This window comes from Poecilia latipinna, unplaced genomic scaffold, assembly GCF_001443285.1.
Source record: "Poecilia latipinna isolate Pla-1442-1.1 unplaced genomic scaffold, P_latipinna-1.0 Scaffold1066, whole genome shotgun sequence".
NCBI classification, from domain to species: domain Eukaryota; kingdom Metazoa; phylum Chordata; class Actinopteri; order Cyprinodontiformes; family Poeciliidae; genus Poecilia; species Poecilia latipinna.
This window is the reverse complement of record NW_015113682.1, coordinates 11,342-34,238: the sequence shown is the minus strand read 5'-3', so window position 1 is coordinate 34,238 and position 22,897 is coordinate 11,342. Positions and strand designations below refer to the sequence as shown.

The window sequence follows — 22,897 nt, the reverse complement described above, 5'->3', positions numbered from 1 at the left end:
ATCACAACGAGCCACGCACATAAACACGCCCGACAGACGAATACGTTTTCATTTCTGACAAATCCTCTCCACCCTCGGCATCTATTAAAACACACCCTCCCAACATGTGCGTCCCGCCGTCTCAGAGACATCTTTGGTGTCTCTGTGTCTTTTTCCAGAGACATCTGGCTCAAACAGGACCAGCTGCACGGTTAGCGCATGATAGCAGAGCCCGGGCGCTGAGCCAAAGCAGGGAAAGTCTTGTCGCTCCACGGGCCTCTTCTAGCGTGCCACATAAATTTGAGTGCTTCTTAATCCACAGGCACTAAATGTACACGCACACACATTGAGACTGCACTAAGTAAGCCTTAGTCAGCTACACTGCCCTGTACATAAAGCCTGTGGGCAAAACTGCCATCATTAAATCAAGCCTCTCTGTCTGTCTTCTGTGTTTTAGATTCTGTGTCCGTCATGCTGAAATTCAGTCAGACATAAAAGACTTTTCTCTGTTTCAGACACGAGGTAAATAAGATAAAGAGATGACTGAACAGACTCCTTTGTAAACAGAACATCTACTGACAGATGACTGATAAGAACGTGCGTAAAAATTCAAAAAGGTACAAAGAAAAACAGTATTTTGGATGTCTTTGTACTTATATTTGGGTTTCTACCGCTTCTAAAAATAACAAGCGCTTGTAAAACAAAACACCTGCCACTTTTGGGCAATAAGTGTCTGGAAAATGAGCCGTTTAAAAAACATTCTGAATGTAATGTCACAAATCGTCAGGGACGGCCCGTTACCTAGCAACCCCAGCAGAGTTCCGCCCATTACCTAGCAACCCCAGCAGAGTTCCACCCGTTACCTAGCAACCCCAGCGGAGTTCCGCCCGTTACCTAGCAACCCCAGCAGCATTCCGCCCGTTACCTAGCAACCCCAGCAGCATTCCGCCCGTTACCTAACAACCCCAGCAGAGTTCCGCCCGTTACCTAGCAACCCCAGCAGAGTTCCAGCGCATTTGGTCAGTTGGTTTTATTGCTGTGCTGTACAATGGCTGCTGGGAAAAAAAAAAAAAAAGTATTTTGTTATTGATTTAGTATCCAGAAACCACTTGCTGCATTCTTGTTCGTTGTGTAGGAGCCTTCAGTTCTGCTTTTCAAAGATGTACAGTTGTGAGCAGCCATTTTCAAGTGCGAGTGTAAATGCTAAGGGGCGTGGCGAGCAGCAGATTATTTGGATTTAAAGTGACAAGAGGCCCTAAAACATTTAAAATCTGTTTAAGAATGATTTTGTGTAAGAAATGTAATGAACATGTTTTGTATCACCTAGATCTGTCCTGACATGTTCAAGGCAGCATAATAGGTCACCTTTAACTTAATTAAAACCTGCAGGAGCAGCTACTGTAGTTTTCTTGAGCATAAAAATCTGATTTTCCATATTTTCATTCTTTCTGACACCATAACAAGTTCAGATGCCTGCCTATTACACGTGTTGGTCGTGCTTTAGCACCAAAAACAGCTAACTGGGGATTCCAATAAACCCCCTGAAGGTGTGCTGTGGTATCTGGCACCTAGATCTCAGCTGGATATCTGCTTCAAGCGGCGAAGTGGAGCCACTGGATCAATTTGTTTGTCCCACAGATACTGGACTGGGTAGATATGTGGAGCATTAGGAGGCTGAGGCAGCACTGCCAGTCCTCCTGAAGCTACTCCTGAACCATTTTGTGTTTTATTCTACTGAATGTGATCAACTTTAATATATTCATAATCCACAAATAGAAAACATGAATGCTTTACTCTTATAAACAATATCTACCCACCTAGAGGTCGTCTACAGTTATTTTGGTTTCAGCAGGGGTGATAATCTGTCATATTTCATAACTGACCCTAATAGGGCTGAAACAATTAATCAATTAATTGATTTTATTAACTTTAAAGATACTTTCAAGAGGTCATCAGAGGTCACCCATCCCCTCCTCCACACAATTCTGAAATCAAACAAAATTGATGTCAATCGACCTCTGATGACCTCTGGGAACTTTATTAATAGCTTTAAAGATACAGCGACACAAAAGAAAATCTCAGCTGCATAAACGTCTGGCACCAATTTTGTTAGAGTTGAGTAATGTGAGAAGGGCTGGTTGACCTTTTGACCTTTAAACTTTCATTAATACTTTCAAAGCAAACGCAGCACAAACATAAAGATTTTGCAGCACAAACCAACATTAGTTTTGTTTGAAGAAGGTGTTGGAGGTGGGGATGCTTGACCTTTCATGACCTCTGGAAACAGTTACTGTTTTTAAAATGACAGCAGCACAAACATAGCAGTTGATTCTCACCAGTTTTGATTGATTTTGCAAATGGGTGAAGGAACTGGTGCACCTTTGACCTCTGGAAACTTGCGTTAATATCTTTAAAATGATAGCGGCAGCAACACAAAAATGGCTGCAGCACAAACTTTTGAAACCAATTTAGTTAAATTTTTTAAAATGGCAGCAGCAGGCTAGTTGACCTCAGGAAACTTCATGTCTTTAAAATGATAGCAGCACAAGCAAAGATTGTTGCTGTACAAACGTAGCACAAACATTTGACACCAATTTTGTTTGATTTGTGTAATGTGGGGGGATTGTTGACCTTTCATGACCTTAAGAAACTTCGTATCTTTAAAATGATAGCGGCACAAACAAAATTTGTTGCTGCAAAAACCTGATACCAATTTATTTTTATTTGGGCAATGTGTGGGGAAAGGATGACCTTCAATGACTTCTGGAAACAACACCAAACAAAAAAAATGTTGCGGCTCAAATAAAAATTGTTGCTGCACAAACCTTCGACACTAATTGTGTTAGATTTTGGTAATATGTGTGGAGAGAACATTGACCTTACATGACCTTAGGAAACTTCATATCTTTAAAATGACAGCAGCACAAACCAAGATTGTTGCTGCACAAACTTTTGACACCAATTTTGTTTGATTTGGAGAATATTGGAGAGTGCCTTCCCTCAGGTTTTCGGGTATTACAGTTGCAAACATGAAGTTGCTATTGAGCAAAGCTCCCCTCCACCCTATACTAATCTTGTTATGTAAACGTAAGCCTTTAATGTGATGCAGCTCTAGAATAATACCCTAAACACTCTACATGCTGCGCAGCACAATATCATATTCAGGTAAACTGCTCCACCAGCAGACACTCACCTCTTCCTTCCCTGACATGACAGAATCACACCCACAAGTTTTGGCTCTAATGACTCACACCTGATGCAGCGGCTGAAAGCTGTGATAGAGTTACATGATCGCAGAGACAAACACCTGAAAGAGATGGAAGTGGGTGACAGGAGCGCGGAGCGCCGACGGGGAGCTTTTATGATAAAATGAGCCTGAAGTCTGCATCGCTTTGCATTCATTTACATCCCTCAAGTTGGCACCCCAAGACTCCCTGCAGAACCGAACTGTTACAGTTTGCCTGAATTAAAACAGCAGAGCGGCAATGAAAAAGAGACAGATTTAATCAGCTGCCGTCTCTAACATCTAAGCCAGTTACGAGGCACATCTATGAATAAATTTCAACTCTACAAATTTAGGCGTCCTTGACTTCGAGAGTAAGAAGCAAATTTCACGCTTTTACTTTAATTTCCACAAATAATTTGATATTTTCCTTGAATTAATGGCCACTCCTTCCCTTTCCATTAACTTTCAGAAGAGTCTTGACAATACGGAAGGCCAAAAGTGCCAAATTATGTCCCATTTAGTCCGCTTTAGTCAAACTCCAGAAAGTCTGGTTCATTTGGGAAGGTGTGAACGCGTAATCGAACTTGATTCAGACCTAGAAAGTGAACTCTGGTCTTCCAAACCTCGTCTTTGTTCACTTGAAGTGAATTCTGGGGCGGTCTGATTCCATATTTGAATGCCAAGCGGACCAGAGACTGCTCCAAAAGCAGGAAGTGGACTACATAGCACAGCATTATGGGTAAATACAACCAAAACAACACAATGCAACTTCTAAAATCTGACGCCACTCCATTTTTGCTTACATCTTGTGAAGAATGAAGTTGCATTCAGTGTATTCTGGACTGGAGACCTCTCCTAAAGCAGGAAGTGGACTACACTGCAAGGAATTCTGGGTAAGTACAATCAGACGAATAGCACTAGCGGGAGAAACGGCTCGTGATCTTTTGCCACAAAAGAAAGAGAAATCCTACAACCGCTAAAATCTGACGCTGCTCCATTATTGTTTAAAGTGCCGCGGTTTGTTCCAGACGGTAAACGACACGGCGAGCTGAAGCCTCCGCTCCTCCATTTGCAGTCTTTCCACACGTCTCCGAGTCTCCATGGGACATTTTCTCATTTGCCAGTTGGGTTGGAGCGCTATAGAAACAGCTGGAGCTCCGGCTTCACCTGTGGTTTTAATACATCAACACTCAATATTCTGCCTTGACCCCAGCCGTCGGCCATTAAGGAGCCACTTCAGCTGAGAGCCCATCAGGTGGTGCGAGGGCAGGGCCCCGCGTCGGCGACCGCTCCGCCGAGGTTCTGGTAATAACACGGTGGACGTCAATTACCCTGTTCAGCCGTGATTATAGCCTTTCTGCCCCGACCCCGTGTCACACACACCGTAACTCCAACAGATCTGCTTCCAGACGGGATGGGCTGCTGCAGGATGAGAAAACCCACCTATCGTTTACCGCTGCAGCACAATCTGTCTCTGACAAACAGACGAATCCAACCCAGAATATGAGTTTATATTCATGCAAAAAAAAATTACTGAAGCGACGGTAGAAAAGATACCGTCGTTCACTGAGAAATTTGCTTTAATCTAAAACTAAAAGAAGGTTTTTAGTTATTCTGAATGTGGTTAACGTCATGACACTCCTAATTTTTCACTTTCATATGGAAGCTCATTACTGCCATGAAAAAATAGATAGAAGTCCAACAGGAAGTCATAATTTTGAGTTTTAAAGTCATAATTTTGTTGAAAGGAAGAAGCCAAGACATACTGTGCCATTCTGCCTCAACGTTATCACTCTAAAAATCAAAATTATCACTTTGATTCTTGGAATTCACATAAAACCTTGAAATTATGACTTTTATTCTTCTAGTTAGGACTTTGAAACTCCAAATTATAATTTTTGTTCTCAACATTGTCATAATTGCAACCTTGAAAGTCAAAATTAGGACTTTTATTTTCTTAATTATGACTTCAAAATTAAAATGTATGCCTTTTACTCTGTAACTACGGCTGAAACTCAAAAGTCCTAATCTCATAATTATGACTTTAATACTTAATTTTTTCCCCCTCACAATTCTTTTATTCTGATAATTACAACTCAGAAAAGCAAAATTTGGACTTTTAGAAATATTTATGACTTTTATTCTAGTCCTTATAGTTTAAAATGTGAAATTATGACATTTACTGTCATAGTTATTACTTATATTTTGTAACTATAACCTTAAAACTCAAAGTTATGACTAAATGTTGAGGTTATGATTGTAAAATTCTGATTTATTTGCATAATTACAACTTTGAAACCCAAAAGTTTGACTGAATTTCCTAATTATGACTTTAAAACTCTCATAATTAGCACTTTTACTTTCATAATTCACTTACATTCTCATATTTATGACTTTAAAATGTAAAATTGTGACTTCTACTCATAATTACCACTTTTATTTTGTAGTTATGACTTTAGAACTCGTAATTTTGACTTCCTGTTGGGCATTTATTTGGGAATGATTCTAATCGACTGATATCCAATAAACTGAGTATTCTAAGAGACGGAGATAATGGGATCATTATTCAAAGTTTATGTTTAGTGATTGAAGAAATTGGACATTTAGGAACTTTTTAACCATGTTACCAACATCTATAGAATAAAATACCCATAAAATCCATAATAAACTGTATAAAGACTCAACTTTTCCTCCTGAATTTTAACTTTATTCTCATCTTAATCAGTTTTAGATGAACCTCAGGAGTCCTAAAGCTAAAACTTGGGAGCTAATTAATTGTTTTTGGGGGGCCTGAGCTTCTAGCCTCTCGCCGCGTCGCTGTGGACACGGTTTAGTCTTCAGTGGATGTTTTTCTGTCACCATTAGAGGACGAAGGCAGGTGGGAAACGGGAGGTTAAAGGACTCAATATGTGCTTGAGAAGCTTTCAGACACACACAGATGTCTGCAACACCTGTCACGAGGTGTAAACAACGCCTTTGGGAGACGGCGACGGGATGATAAGGAAACGTTTAGTCAGAGTCTCTGATATGTCATGTTTCCCAACTGCAGCCATTTTATTGCTATGCACAGAAACCCAGGAGCCCCATTACAGCGACATAAAACCATTTCAGGATGGAGGAGGCTTCAGAAAGGAAACAATTCATGTTTTATTATTACAGCTGCTCTGGTTTCTGCTCTAATCATCAGTAAAATAAATTACAAATAGTGACAAATTTTATGTGTTATTTTGAATTATAAAACAAATTCTATGCACTTAAATTACAAAAATTTTCATTTTAGTGAAGATTTTTCTGACAAACTTAACTCTTTTTTTAAAGTTTTGAGTTACAATCAAAATCAACAGGTGGAACCTCAAAGAAAAAACTAATTGGTATCAAATTGGTATCATCTCCTCTAAGCTACAGTTTCCAAGTTTTAGCGCTTCCAACTCACAGAGCGAATCCTTCAGACTAGCCAGCAGCAATTAGCAAACACCTGCTGGAACATCAGCCGAGGTCATTATAGGAGCTACTTCTCAGAGAAACGCTGGTAAAAACGTTGCTAAAGGGTTAATAGAGGAGCCATGTTGTGATGACTTCTTGAAGGCAGAGTTTCAGGAAGAGCAGGAGCTTCTTAAAGAGACAGAAGACCAATTTCAAGGCGTTGAAGGTAACTTATTAACTTGATTGTGTCATAAAATGGTGCTATGTAGCTGAAAAACTCATAATGCCGCCCCTTTAAGGTTTCTGTAGCTTACCGAGACGCAGCACTGCATCTCCATGCTAAGAGACGCCGGTGGCCTCAACCTTGACCTCTGGAGGTAATAAAGCACTAACCAGTCCCTGTCATCCCTGACTCTTCCTAACCCTGATGAAGGCGCTTACAGTCTGGAAATCTGCACAGGGGCTTCATAACTGCAGGTTCAGTTCAGCTTGCTGACTAAGCTTCACACACACACAGTCGAGGTTAATGGGGTGACAAGCTGAGGACAAGGCCTGCATTATAAGCATGGCTCGACGCCATGTTAACCACACACACACGCACACACACACCTACACACACACACACACACACACACACCTACACACACACACACACACACTCATTGTTATTCAGCACAAAACGACTCAAGACAGAGGAGGGACTCTGTTGTTCCAGCAGGACTGATGTGACGCAGCCCACAGATTTAAATTGATTTGTTCTGTTCAGAGTAATTACACATTTTTAACATCTTTTGTTTAATTTTTTAGACAGTTGTAGGAAATATCCTAGAAAATTAGAGATGCGCTGATTATTAGCCAAACGATCGGAACTGGCGCAATTTCCCCAGCACCAGTGTAAAATCTGATTTTCACAGATTTGGTCTATAAATACATAAAAAACAACATGTAACTAAAAGGTAAAGTGGTGGATAGACGATTAAAGGTTTTCACCTCTGGTTGTCCAACAGACTCGGTTTGATTTGGCACCAAAGTTGCAACATCTGTTGCATTTTCAGCTGATGTAAAACAATACAAATCTTTTGGAAAGCTGTTCCCCTCCTCACCTGTGGGGGCGCTGCACCAAGAAACACTGAAGGAAACGTGAGCACAACTTTCTTCTTTGAAAAATGTAACAAAAATGGAGCAGTGTTAGATTTTCTCTTTTGTCTTTGGCTAAAACAAAGCAACAAAACATTTTTCCCGCTAGCGCTAGTTAGCGCATTTGTTTTGGTTGTGTTTACCCAGAATGCCCTGTGCTGTAGTCCACTTCCTGCTTTTGGAGCAGTCTGCAGTCCACTTGGCTTTCACATACATGTTCAAATCGCACCAGAATTTGCTTCAACCGAACCAAGACCAAGGTTTTACAGCAGACCAGAGTTCAATTTGTGGTTTGCATTAAAGTTAAAATAAACCTCAAAGCAAAAAAAAAAAGGTATCAGCCAAGAAAAGCCCAATCAGAGCATTTCTATTTTATCACTTCCAGGAACTGTGTAGCTGACAGCCATATTGGTAGGTATCTGTAACTAACCATCATGGGAGTTGCTAGGACAACAAACAAGCCATAAGCTTAGAACTAGCTTTAGTTTTGTTCCTGTCTGATTTATAAATGATATAAGTACAATACAACTATTAAGTTTTGAGTACCCTATGCTTTGCACTGCATTTGCCTACCAAGATGGCGGTTCAGTGGCGCGGATCACTTCTGGAGACTATGCAGAAGCAAAGTCCACTTTAAGAAAACAAAATTTTCTGTTTATTCGGTCAGTATTTAAAGCAGCTGACCTGAAAAATGTTCGAATATAAAATGATGCGCTTCTTTTTGAGAAAGTTTAGCCGTTAATGTAATGGGAAAACAGTCGTTCCTCGATACAAGAGAAAGCTCAGGTTTTTAAAAAAACCTGAGCTTTTTTAATCAACTTTAGATTAAATCAATCGATAACTTTGATAGATGTTGCAAATACATTTTTCTCTTAAGGAAATGATCAATTTTCTCCATTTTCTGGCCTAAAGTGATGAGAAAAACGATTTTAATTTGTTTCTGACATTCAGAGGAAAACATGTCCATCAATCAGTCTGAGCTGCATCTGATCAGTAACGAGCTTTTCTGTTTCTCGGACTCTGTGTCCGATTCGGACGCCAGCTGTGTCCGGATGAGTCTCCCGGCATTTGACCCGTTTCTCCTCTGCCTCTCCAACGTTTTCCTCTTCATACCCAAACTAATCTGTCAGACCAAATCCAGACGGTAAATAATCATCTTTCTCTCCATACCGACTCAATTATCTGTCTGCCGTCCGACGCCGTAATCCGAGCCAGATCAGCGTTCATCATAACTGCAGCTGCTTCGTTTCAGAGTTACAGCCTGTCACTGAACGCCACGTGTGTTGTCCTCCTTCACTTATCTTCATGAGGACCTGAAGGCAACCTCTTACTGTAATTATCTCCTCATCACCGAGCTGGAGGACATCAGTCACCGTGGCTTTAAATGACGAGAACGAGTCAAGATCCTCCGTTATGTAACTGGGATCTGATTTTATTTCACTGCGCATAAATTTAATATCAAGAAGAAATAAATGCTTGACTGGAAAGTTTTATCATTTCCCTGCATTTCTAATCTCAAAACTCAAAAACAGAACCACTCATGGTGCAACGTGGAGAAAATCTGTAGCTGTATTTTAAAAATGTTTTTTTTTTCTAATTAATGAATGCCGTAACCTGAAAAGTGGATAATGTGCAAAATTCTACTGCTTCTAAAAACAACGGCTGCTGGAAAAAACAAGCGCTTTGTTGTTGAATTACCATCTAGTACTGTATTCTTGTTGGTTGTGCAGGAGGCTCCACTTCTGCTTTTCAAAGTACGATTGTATAATTGCGCATCCGTTTGAAGCCATTTTCAAGTGCAAGTGTAACCATTGAGGTAGGCAGCAGCTAATTTAGATTTAAAGTGAAAAAGGCCTAAAAAATTGGTAGGAGTACATTTTTGCAAAGAATGGAAATTTCTAATAATTTTTTTACTTTTGAAATTCTGAGATTTTTAAGTTTTTCTAGAAAATTTCAGGGTTTTTCTAGCAGATTTCTGATTTTCCAAACTCTGAAAATTGCTAATTTTGTTCTAGAAAATCTAAGATTTATCTTGAAATAATTTTGGGCAGAAATTTTCTCCTATTTTTCGTAGCACAATGCCCTTTGAATGTGACTCAATCAGGATGACTTTGAAACTGCTCATTTTCCAGACACCAAAAAAAACATCTGATGCTTTTAGAAGAAACTGAGGCAGAGAATTGGAAGTGTAAAAACATGCAAAATGTGAATTTTGTATAAAGGTTCCTCTTACTGAAGCCATAAAGAGTCCATCTGTGTCTCAAACTGTTGACTAATATTGGAGAAACACTTTAAATATGGAGCTTCCTTGTAAAACTCAGCTGTTTGTTTAAGGTGTGAAGTTCTTCACATCTCATCTGATTCGCGGGACTTAATGAAAATTGTTTCTAAAAGCCAATAAAGACACATCCATCAGTCTGCTTATCAAATAATTGCGTGGACCCCAAACGGTCCAACCTGCTGCTCCTTTGCTTCACACCTTCTCGTTTTGCTGCTTCCGTTTCAAAGCGCCAGGCGCGAGGCAGGCAGCAGACGGTGAGTGGGACGGTGGTCGGGTAGAAAGGCAGATAAGGCGGCTCACTGGTGTCAGATATCAGGCAGGACTCCTCTACGCTTGTCCTCCACATAAAAGAGACATCTGGGCCGGCTGACGGACCGCTGCGGGTCGGCATGGCGAAGGAAGTAATCTGACACAGACGCACAGGAGGATTCAGGCTTTCTCACTCCTGCTCTCCATCTTGGACTAAAATCTTCAAAGCGGGCCTGAAAATTACAAAACGGCATCAATCTTCCCCTGAAGACTGGCAGTGTTTTACTTCCTTCACACATCAGAGGACTCCCCGGACGCCCGTCTCCCTGCAGATTGTTTAACTCGGCTCTCCTGAGCTTACATAACCATTAAATACCTCCACTTCGGGCTCAGGCATCACAATGGGTCTGACTCTCAGGATGAGTCCAATATGAAACAAAAGGAACCAAAAATGACTGCAAATGCACTAAATGTTGTCAAACATTCCTGGTCTGGTTCTGGGGTGTTCAAAGTGCGGCCCGGGGGCCATTTGTGGCCCTTCGACTGACTTTTTTTGCCTACAAAATTCAGGTGGTTTACCCAGAGTAAAATTATTACCAGCACAATGTTCCTACAGTGGAAACAGTGGAGTACAGCACAAAGCATGTGTCTTTTTATAACCAATATAATAATTACAACCGCCTTCATCCAGAGTTTTACTGAAAAGTCACTTTCTGAAAAGAAAACAAAAAGGAAAAAAAACAACAATAAATAAGAAGTTATGAAATTGTCCTACTTTCATTACAACAAAAAAGCCACTTTATTTTATTAAAATTTTGCACGTCTAGTGTAATGCTAAGCAGATAAATAAATTATTTTCCCTCCAGAATACCTTCATCTTTGGGATTCTTGTCCAAAAAGTTTGGACACCCCTGTTTTAGATGAAGATCTAACTCATGTTTTCTAGTATTCTAACTTAATCATTACTTTAATTATAAACAAAGTTGCTTTTTCAGTTTTTTTTATTCTGAGAATGCTTTAAAAAAATCTTTTAATCACGTCTGCCTCTAAAAAGGTCTCAGTATTTCTTCTTCTCTAATTGAGTCTCTGAACAGGGAAATTATCAGCAGAGTGAGTGTGTGTGTGTGTGTGTGTGATAGCGCCTCACACACCTCTCTTGGCTACATTTCATAATTATACCTGTCATACAGCAACAGACAAAACCGAAGTAGCAATGAAACCTTTCAGATCCTCATTTATATTCAGAGCAGACCTTCTTAGTCTCATGACTCACGACGGCGGCGGCGGCGGCAGCGGACACCCAGAGAAACTTACCCAATAAGCTCAATTCAATAAATCCATGCTGAGGATTAAAGGGGAAACTAAATCCAACACCTCAGATATAAAACATATCAGATAATGCTGGGATTTTATCTCTGAATAGGGATAAATTCAAACAAACGGATTGGATAATCTCATTTTAACCTGTTGATTATTAAGCTCCAAAATACTGACACTGAACAGATTCTCACTTCTTCAACTGTTATTTTCCCTTATTGAATGCGATTATCTACAAAAGTTAAAAACTTTCAGAGTTCTTTTAAAAATGTCTTTATGAATAGAAGTTGGAAAGAGGCATCAGGAAACAATCATTTCATCCTAAATGTCAAACAGATTTAGGATGAAATCTAAATCATCCTAAATAGCGGATGATTTAGACTACTGTAGATTTCTTGGAACTGCTTCTTACTCAGCAGGTCGTTGCTAGGCAACCAAAGAGTGGGAGAGTGAGTTGATTTTACCAACCTGTAGCTCAGTGAATATTCTATATATTGAATATTCTATATATTGAATATTCTATCAGATGTATTATCTACTGATACTGGTCACGTCTATCATATACTGTTACTGATTTATTGTCCATCTCTATTTTATCTATATGAGAACTGTGCCACAAAATATTAGGATAAAAATTAGCATAAAAATAAAAAAAATAAACATTTAAAAACAAAGTGGATATTCCTCAGCTGCATTTTAAAATCCAATAAACAAAAACACAATAGAGCTTCGATCGATAGAAGTATTGACACCCTGCTGCAAAACTTTGACCTTAATTAAGGCAGGATTTACAACAGAAGTAAGCAGCTTTGTTTAAAACAGCCCATTTCCCATGCAGGCCTTAATAAAATCAGATTACAGTTAAACTAAAAGCACACGAGGGACCAAGAGGAGCAGCCATTTCCTGCCTGCAGGGAGAAGTGACCAGAAACGGCAGACGTTCGGCCCGTTGACGGGATATTAATGGCTGCTTCCGCTGATTTAGAGCCGGAGACGGATGGGGGACACCTTCACTGGGAAGTCGAGCATTCGGTGGCTTCATTGTAAAGAAATTAAAGTGCAGCAGTGGAGTCATTTTGGCAGGTCTAATGGACCCAAGTGGGCCGATCAGAGGAGAATATAAATGATGGACGAAAATATGAGGTTTTTGACACAACAAACCGGCACTTTAATCGTAAAAGCAGCAGAAGGATACACAAAAAGAGAAAATATTCTCCTAAAATTCAAGTTGCATTAAGTGTCTTGAGTAATTTTCCTGCTTGTTCAGATGGTTATGCAATAAAAATCATGTAAACTTTCCCGTATTCATCACCACGCTCGAGGAAAGCAGCTTGGGTTCCCACCCAAATAATTAAAGCAATTTATAAATATTTCACAGTATAATTACAGAGACAAACTGAACTGAGGGCAATGACAGAAAACCCGGGTTTATTTAATTTTCTGCAAGAGATGGACAGAAACTAACATGGAACAAAAATTATTTAAAAAAAAATCTTTATAGAGGCGGAGCTTAAACTTAATCATTTATCCTACATCCCAACTAACAGACATTTATTCCAGTCTAAACATACAATACAATAATATTGTGATTAAATAAAGTTTAAGCACCTGGCAGCATAATCCATGATTATTTTAGTATTCGACAATTAATCAATTAATCACATTTGTTATTTAACCAGAAGCTGATTTTATACAATATTAAAAATACGTAAGAAAATACAAATAAGTATAATTTAATATTTTATTAGGTAAAAATGTAATAGCGTAGCCTTTCTTTGATCGATTGATCATTGGTAGCAAAGAATACATCCATATGGTGTAGGGATGATATGTTGACTTTTTGTTTTGATTAATCAATTAAGAACAGGACAGCAAAAGATTTTTTTTATTAATTTTATTTATTTCAAACTTTATAAAATTTGAATCAGGTGACACTAAAAACCAGCTAAAAGTTTTGGGTCGAATATATTTACATTTAAAGAAGGTTTCTTTTATCTTAAATACAAAATTTATATATATATATATATTTTTTTTGTACAGTTTTGGCTTAATTAAAGCTCTGAATATATTGTTCTTTGATTTGATTAAACGATTAATCGATTACTAAATTAGTTGACAATTTTAATCAATGAAACTCATTGTGTTTATTTGTGATAAAGTCTTATAGATTACTTTATTAGACAGTCAAGTAGCACTCTGAGATCCTGAGTGCCTAGCAAGCAAATACTATTTGCCGAGTATTTCAATTAATCGCGATTAATCAATGATTTATTTCAACCCTAAAATCCAACCCAAGAATGTGCTGAAGTCCTGAAGAAGTTTCCTGATAAAACTGGGAAAAAGTTGGACAATAAACCAAAACTAATTATGTGAAGGACATGCCAGAGAAAGTAAATATTGCCTTCCTCAGATATTGACCCGTAATTATGCAGAGCCATAATTACAGGTCATACATGGCTGAACAGGAAACCTGCACAAAAAGTGGTAAATTGTCAGATTCCCTTGAGAAACTCAAAGAGAAAACACCAAGTAATTATTTACAAGTAGAGGAAAAATGTGTTCCAATTAATACTAGTATTGATTTAAAAAAAACAACAACAACATGATAAACCTTTAAGCATTGGTTAAAAAAATCTCAACCTGGGTTATTGGAAAGCGATCATTCAGGTGGTTTCTGCAGCATTTCATTAAATATTCTCCTCTCAGGTGAATCTTTGCCATAAAGCACATCAGGATTGGCATCCTGGACATAAAGTCCAACATAAAAGTTTATCAAGCAGCAATAAAGGCTTTACAGGAAAGCACAATAAAACCTGAGCGTCGTGATTATGTAAATCTTTGGGCTTTTGGTGATAAACATGGCAACTGTTGGGGGGAAAACCCACATTAATTTGTTTAATTTAATAAAGTAGAAGGCCAGCTGAGCTTCTGGCTTTCTTTCACTAACAACCTACTTTTAGAATAATTTATAATAGCTGCGTCCCGATTGGTTGAAGGTTAATTATCTCACCCAACAGCATTTAAAACACAGATGCTGAAAGCTGGAAAGAAGCACTGTTTACAGCTTTAAGCTTTTCCAGGGTGGAATGAGGATTCAAAACACAGCTTTAGTGATTTTTAGTTGAATTTACTGAACAAACTGTGGCCTTAAATATGTAAACCCAAAGATAACAATAATTGGCTGGAAGATTTTAGTGAGTCCACACTCTTTTTGTTGCTGTAAACAAGCTCTTGGAGACCAAAATTGGCTGACTTAATTGAAATCTATTGTTTTTTCGGGTAAAATAAGACAGTGGAGCCCGGCTGTTCACGACGATTAACGATCCCAGCTAGCAGAAAAATGCTACAATCTGCAAAAACTTGAGAACTGCTCTAAAAATTTATGACTTCATGTTTTAATAGTGCAAACAGCAAATATACCTCAATCTGCATTGATACACAAAGCGGAAACCGATGCTAACATCTATGATCTCCACTGTTGGATCGGCTGCTTTGCTAATGTCCGCCAACTAGCCTTGCTCCGAGGTATTTTAGCTTCCCAAACTTCATTTTGGATATGCAGTTCCAAAGAATCCACTAATAGCTTGGTTTTCCATAAAATATTTGAAGGTATGTTCAAGAGAAAAATGCAATAATACGTGAATTTACGAATCCTGAATCATGAATAGATGGAAGTTCAATGTGCATTAGCTTTGGAGAGGCTAATGATTAGCATGAATATGCTGCCATCAGCAATGGGTAGGCTAACGACTAGCATTCAGAGACTGGTCAACTAATTTAGTAATCGATTAATCATTAATTGGAGTAGTATGAATACTCTAAAATATGCTATTCGCTGAAAGAACAAACTCGTAGAAGTAATTAAGTCAAAACTGTATAAAAAAATTTAGTTTTTGCATTTTAGATGAAAAAATTGTCTGTAAATATGTTCTACCTAAAACTTCAAGTGTGATAGTTGTAGCTTTATCTGGTTCAAATTCTGTAAAATATCCATAATAATCACCTTTTGCTGTCCAGATAGTATTTGGTTAATTGAAAAATGAAAACATCAGTCCTATAATGCATCAATAGTAAGTGAAAAAGAAAGGGGTTTATTTAGGTATTTATTTAGCTGCAGATGCATCCTTTAGTATCTTATTGCATTTTAAGCAATACAATGTTTTATTTCTTATTCAGAAAACATTATTTTTTTATTGTTTGCATTTTCTTATACATTTTTTAAATAAAATAGGCTTAAGCGGTTAAACATTTTGCAGAAAGTCCAATTAATCGCTAAGACAAACTAAACTGATCACCCGTTTCCTAAAATCAGTTTTCCAAATATCAGTGTGCATGTATATATTTGAGTTTGTGGGTTTAATTTTGACAATTTGCAGATTAGAAAAGTAAAATCCAAACTTGTGCAAACAACTCTGTTGAAAAGTCAGAAGCTAAAACGACGTTGGTGCTTAAGATGAGAGTAAACGTCTCCATCAAATTTGTCTCGACACGCCGCTGAGCATGACAGACGGTCTGAGCCACCAACATCCACGGAGAAAGAAGATGTGAGACTTTTTCACGCTTGTCCTGCTGGGAAAGTTGTCCAAAGTAGTGCAGCTTGTCGATCGTTCCCGTCTTCCTGCTGTCAGGCTCTGAAAGCGGTCAGAATTATTATTCCTGTTAGTTTTTCCCCTCACCAAGGAGAGAGCCGTCAGCTTGACAAGCGATCCAGTTCCCAGGCTGTCTGCTTTATTCGACAGGAAAATAAAACGACAAATGAATACAAAGTGAGCATATATCTTTAATAAGACTATCTAGGGCAGCAAGAAAGTATAAAAATCATTCAACTGAATAAAATACTTAAAACTTACAGGGATTCAGAAGAGGTTTAACCAAGTGAGTCGAAGGGAAATCTATTTTTATTGGTGCAAAGATGATTTTTATTGTTGGAATATTTCTGATGTTAATTCCCAGGATGCAAAGGGGTTGTTAGGATCCACAACTGAAAGGTGAGGTAAGGTAAGTTTATTTATGTAGCACATTTTCAGAAGCAAGTCAGAGTGGGAGAAAAATTTGGCTTTTATCCAACAATTGATTCATTTTGTTATTTTAAAAAGTAAATGTTTCTAAAATCAGGTATTTTTATCAGCTTATAATACGCAAGATTAGGGCTGCAGCTAATGGTTATTTTAGTCAATTATTCTGACGATTAATCGATTATCCTGATGATTAATCAATTATTCGAACGATTAATCGGCTAAAAAAATTACATTCTGCTTATTTCTCATTTAAACACTTAAGCCTTTACAATATTAGACATACATTCAAGATGCAAGTAAACAAATATTTGAATTAATTTTGTAAACAAGTAAATGCACATTTTATTGCTTACAATGCAACAGCAGCATTCCTTTAGTAAATGCCTGATTATTTGTGCAAACATTGCATCTGCAGCTAAAAATTTTTTTATTTTAATTAGTTTATTTTTTTCTGCTCAGCTCGACAGAGTTAATCTGTTGATTATTTTTGGGATCACAAAGTAATATTTGGATAGCATAAGGTGCTTAATTGATTTTTTTTTAAAATAAATTTCGAACCAGTTGAAGCTAAAACTGCAACTTGAGTTTTGGGTAAAGCATATTTAAAGATAGAGGTTTTTAAAATGATTTTTCTTCTTTTTAGTTTAAAATTTTCAAGTTTGTTTGTTAATTTTCTACAATCCAGCTCATTACAGGAGGCGTTCGTAGCTCATCACCACAGAAAAAGTCATGGAAATATTCAGAAAACTGGTGAAACTTTATTTTAAAAGTTTTGGTTTTTCCATTGATTACTTTGGTCATTGTGTAACGAAATGCAACTGGGCCATTCCGGTACAATCAGGTACCATTAATCCAGACCAGATTAAGCAGATTTAAAAAGTGATGAAGTTACTGGGGATTTTCAAACTTTTCCACACGGCTGCTGATTGTTTTCATCGCTTTTAAAAACAGGATCGACTTTTAAATCTCTGCATGTTTGTTTCTGGGCAGAAAATGAATCACTCACCTTGTTTTCTCCTCACCGTAATCTCCTAATCAAGCTTAATCCCTTCCTCTGGTCCCAGCAGCTACTGGCTGCTGTTTCTCTGAGCTTACAGCTGAATTTCACTTTCATCTTCTCTGGATTCGGACTCGGTCCCCGTTGTCCAGGACGTGATTGGGACGTAAATCGTTTTATCCTGGAAGAGTCACTCTTTACTCCCCGACAGACTCTGTGTCTCTTGCCTTTTAATTTGATTGCTTTCTGACTTAAGGAGGGTGTTAGGAGGGACACGAGAAGAGACAGTATAGCTGGGGATAATTCATTTACATACAGACGTGTCTTCCTTCTGCGTTTGGTTAAATAAACCACAGTTCAGGAGTCGGACGGAGCTTCATCTCCAAGCTGCTAGCATGCAGATTTCCACCCAGGATTAGCAAACGTTTAGCTTACTTTTAATATTATGCTTCAGTTTTCATTTGCTTCTGCCTTTTGTAGCGAGAAATTATTCACTTTATAATGCTGCAATTACACCAACCCCATTCAATCCGGTTTAGTCAAAGTCCAGTCCGGCTTTTCTAGAAAGTCCGGTTTGTTTGGGGAGGTGTGAACGCGCAATTGAAACAAAAAAAGCTAACTCTGGTTCGCCTACAAACCTCAATCCCGGTTCAGTTGAAGTGAACTCTTTAGTGGTTCGAAAGTATGTGAACGCCAAGCGGACTGGAGACCGCTCCAAAAGCAGGAAGTGGATTACAGCGCAAGGCATTCTGGGTAAATACAAACAAAACAAGCGCACAAACTAAAGTTAGCATGAGAAATGGTTTGTGGTCTACAACCGCTAAAATCTGACGCTACTCCATTTTTAAATATATTTTATAAAGACGAAAGTTGCGCTTAAGGTCTTCACAGGTTTTTGTGTCATTTCCTTCAGTAGTTCTTGGTGCAGCGCCCCCACAGGTGAGGAGGGGAACAGCTTTTTCCAGGGGTTTGGATTGTTTGACTGTGCAGCATGAAAATGCAACAAATGTTGCAACTTTGCCTCTAAATGGAATCGAGCCTACCAGACTATTAAATGGAAAAACACCATTTTCCTGGTTAAATATTTTCCTGATTCAGTAAAAGATGCAAACAAGCAGAACATGATGACAAGCTGGAAGAAACCTTTTTCTACACGTTTAATCTGTACAACTAATTCCACCAAAGCCTGCTGGTTTTTAATTGTAAGAGTGATTTTTGCACCATTTTGCAGCAGAAACCATGTCTGTGACAACCAGCCTTTATAGTAAATAATAATCTAGAAACAACCGGCCCAGATCTTCTTCTTCTTCTACAACTTATCAGAGCGCTTCATGGAAAGCATGCAGGGTTTGGATAACGACGCTCGATGAAACGGATTCAATTAAAGCTCTTTTAAACGTCCCAAAGGTCTGAGATGCAGAGATGCATGACAAGTTTCTAATGTAGGGCGATATTAACAGCAGGCAGTTCAAATCAGACACTGAATAAAAAGACCTTCTGCTCATTTATGTCTGGAATTAAATCACGCCAAAGTTTCTCTCTTTTAGGACGGTCAGAATCACAAGAATTTGTAATGACTTTCTTCAAAGTTGAGCATTTTCACACAGTAAACTGTGATTTTAAATAATTTATTATCACAGTGGCATTAGCTGTACTAGTTCCAAAATATAAAAGCACATTTTTCTTGGTTTTGGGCCTTCATCCAGTTTGAAAAGACAACCTCTGTCCATTCAAACCTGCACACAAACACAGGCCGCTAAGGTTACCGCCTGCTACAGGCGTCCGGTTACACTAGAGCTTCCTAGATCAGTTCCTAGAAGAACTGATCTAGAGCTTACATTCTAGATGTAGAACATCCAGATGCTTCCAGGTAACTTCCTCTGAAATATTGTGGTGTGTTTTCTCTAAAAGGAGCCATGTCCGATGGTATATTAGAGCCATTGTAGAAAGAAAAAAATAAGTAAATTTCACACATAAAAAATCTAGAAAAAAGGAAATATCTGAACTCTAAACGTCAAAAATTTGCAAGAAAAAAAGACTGAAATTTTGAGAATAATCTCAGAAATTTTACAGAAAACAGTGAAATTTCTGAATTCCAAAGTAAAAAAACATTGTGAGAAAAAATCTCAGATCTCAGAAATTTTAAAGAAAATAGTTCTAAAATTTTTGATCTCTAAAAGTTGAAAATTTGTGAGAAAGAAATCAGAAATTTTGAGATTAATTTAAAATTTTCTATTAAAAAAAACCAACAAAAAACTTTGGACTTGTGAAATTTCCAACTAAAAAAAAGTTTTTTCCACGTTTTGACTTTTGTCGATTTCTGTCACTCAGGTTTATTTATGAAGCTTATATAAGAAACATGGTAGTTCAAAGTCCTGTATATCATAAACATAAAAGTCAAACAGAATGGATTATGAAACCAGTAACAAACGTCACATTTTGTCGATTGCCATCAGGAATGTTGGTCAATATTTAAGCATGTTTGGTTTGAAAGCAGCTCTAACAGGTGAGCTTTTAACCTTGACTTAAGGAAATCAGTGTTTTAGACCGAGGCGCCGCTCTGCGCCAACAGTCTCATTTTTTACCCCAGAATCAAATGTAAATAAAAAACACTGACCGCCCTGCCGTGTGCCAACTGGGGAAGTTAATTGGGCTAATTAAGAACCTTGATTGTGGGAGGTGCTGCTCCCACCTGGTTTGGATTTAAGGAGCGATCCCAGGCTGATGACGCTGGCAGAGCGGTCCAGACGCCGGGGTCCAGACCAGAGGACCCAGTCCAAAGAGTGGACACCAGGCCCAGAGGAGGGTTCCAGCCTCAAGGGAGACTCGATGACTGTCGCCAGGGAAACAAACTGGAACAACTAAATATTTATCTAGCTATTTGTCAGCTAGCTGCCAAATAGCTAGATAAATCTCCCTCCGAGGCCCAGAAGGGAGAGAACCAGATCTAGAGACGGAGCTTGACACGTTGTGGGAGCCGGCGCCCACTGACGTCTTGGGCTGCCGCCCCCTTCTCCTAGACATTGTGTTTTTTTTAATAAATGCCTCTAAAGGGCTTAAAATGCTGCTGGTTGTCGTGTCCTCCCTGTTCCTTGTTGCGGCCATCCGAGCCGGGCCGTAACAACACATTCTAGTGGTTTTTACACCACATTATACAACTTTCAGACTTCTTCACTCGTAATTTTGACAGAGATGGACCCAAAAATTGTACTCAAGAGTAGCACTACAGTAGTATATTTATTACTCAAGTAAAAGTAAAACGTAGCCGTCCAAGAAATTACTCAAGAGTAAAAAAGTATTTGGTAGGAAGTTTACTCGAGTACTGAGTAACTGATCACATTATCAATCCTAATATTTAAAAATTACATCATCAGTTGGACCAAAATATTAAGTTCAGTTGAAATTTTTGGTGTTTTAAAGACAAAAATGACAATAATTCATATCAGTAACAAAAGATAACAAAATCAGGCAAAAAAATGTTTCCAAATCAGTTACTGTCAATAAAAAAATCTTACTATAACAAAAACTGCAGGTTTGTGTCTGTCTGGTGAATTTTTTATTAAAACATGTTTGTTTTTTATTCAGTGGGTAGAGAATCCAGAAATTTTGCTCAAGCGAGAGTAGTAATACTTAATAATAAAATTACTCAAGTAAAAGTAAAAAAGTATTAGCAAAAAGTATTTATAAAAGTTACTCAAGTAAATGTAATTGAGCAAATCTAACTAATTACTACCCAACTCTGAATTTTGACATGAATTCTATCCATACCTGTTGGGATAAATGCAACATGTGGCACCAGCGGCATTCCATAGCTGGCGTTTACAAACAGAAACACGTTGCCTTACCTTCACCGCTTCGGCGTGGGTGACTTTCTCGAACACTTTGTCGTTAACTTTCATGATCTGGTCGCCGATGCGGAGCCCCTGCTTCTCCGCCAGGCTCCCGGGCTCCACCAGGGACACGTAGATCCCGACCCCGTGCTCCGAGCCGCCGCGGATGCTGAATCCCAGGCCCTCGTTGCTCTTGTGGCGCTTCATGGTGACCTGCCGGAGCTCGCCCGGCGGCTCGTGGATGAAGTTCCGGCCGAGCAGCGGCACCAACGGCGCCGCTGTCCCGTCGCTGCTGGTGCTGAAGCTGTCCGGGGAGCCCCGCAGCGCCACCTGGAAGTCCGGCGGGATGCTGGGCGACAGGTTCCCCGGTGGAGTCGGGCTGGAGCTCGGCGGGGGTTCGGCGTGGCCATTGTTTGCGACTAAATCCGACTTTAGGTAAAGCCCCTCCGAGGTGTACTGCTCGAAGAGGAGCTGGTCGGAGCGGGGGATGACCAGCCGCAGCATGGGCAGCAGCTGCCGCTTGCTGGGCGCGTTCAGGATCACGTTGAGGGTCTGAACCAGGTCGTACACGTTGCGCTTGGAGTGGTACACGTTGAGGCAGTGGATGAACTGCTCCCGCTCCAAGTCGCTGAGCAGCAGGTTGAGCGCGTTGTGCAGCTTCCGGACGTTGGCCGACAGCGTCCGGGCGCTGGAGGCCACCGAGTTGGCCGAGGAGCTGAGCGACATGCGCTCCAGGTCGGTGCTGCTCATCCCGGCGGTTACAGGGCACGCAGTCCCGGCTGGAGCGGCATCAAGACGGCCGGAGGAGTCCGATAACCCCCATAATGTCGAAGTTTATCCCAGCTGGTTCGATAATCGGACGCTGCTACCTGGAGCTGGGAAACTTTAGTTTGCAAGCGGCTGAGAGCTGGAGAGCTTAGTGCGCCACGTCAGTGTCATTATCCGCCGTGTTATTTTCCACGGGGTCAGGTGGACACCGAGCCGCCGCTTCTCTGGTGTCCAGAAAAACCCAAACCAACCACAATTACAGCGACTCCTTCCAGTTTAACAACAAAAAACGATCCATTCCTTCGCTCCAGAAACACAAAAAAAAACTTATTTTTGTCCGCTCCCAAAACGACCCGCGGCTGATGAAAATGTAAATCCACGCGTGAAAACTGAGCGGTGTCGGTTTGTAGGAGAGCTGCGGCTCCGCGTACCAGCTCCACGGACGTTACTACAGCGACTGGAGAAGCGTCTCGTGCCGTCATCTGTGCGGAAATGACGTAACCACACAGCAGCCAATCGGATTTTGGCGCTTGTGGCTGCGTGTCTAAATAATTCACACTTAACTCCAAGTACAACACTTGTAGGACGGCAATGTAGACTGGAAAATTACATTGAAAAAAATTAGAATTTTTTAGATTAATATCATAAATATTCTGGGGGAAAAAACAAGGA

General features: G+C 39.4%; 1 protein-coding gene across 1 annotated transcript in view; it reads right to left on the bottom strand.

The window, feature by feature from the left end:
• The window catches only part of whrna (whirlin a), a 146,154-nt gene extending 123,457 nt beyond the window's left edge, over positions 1-22,697 (bottom strand). Inside the window, exon 1 of the mRNA XM_015051789.1 lies at positions 21,473-22,697. Coding sequence (XP_014907275.1) covers positions 21,473-22,207 — 735 coding nt within the window. The 5' untranslated portion in view covers positions 22,208-22,697. The remainder of the gene's footprint in view (positions 1-21,472) is intronic.
• Between the last annotated feature and the right edge of the window lie 200 nt (positions 22,698-22,897).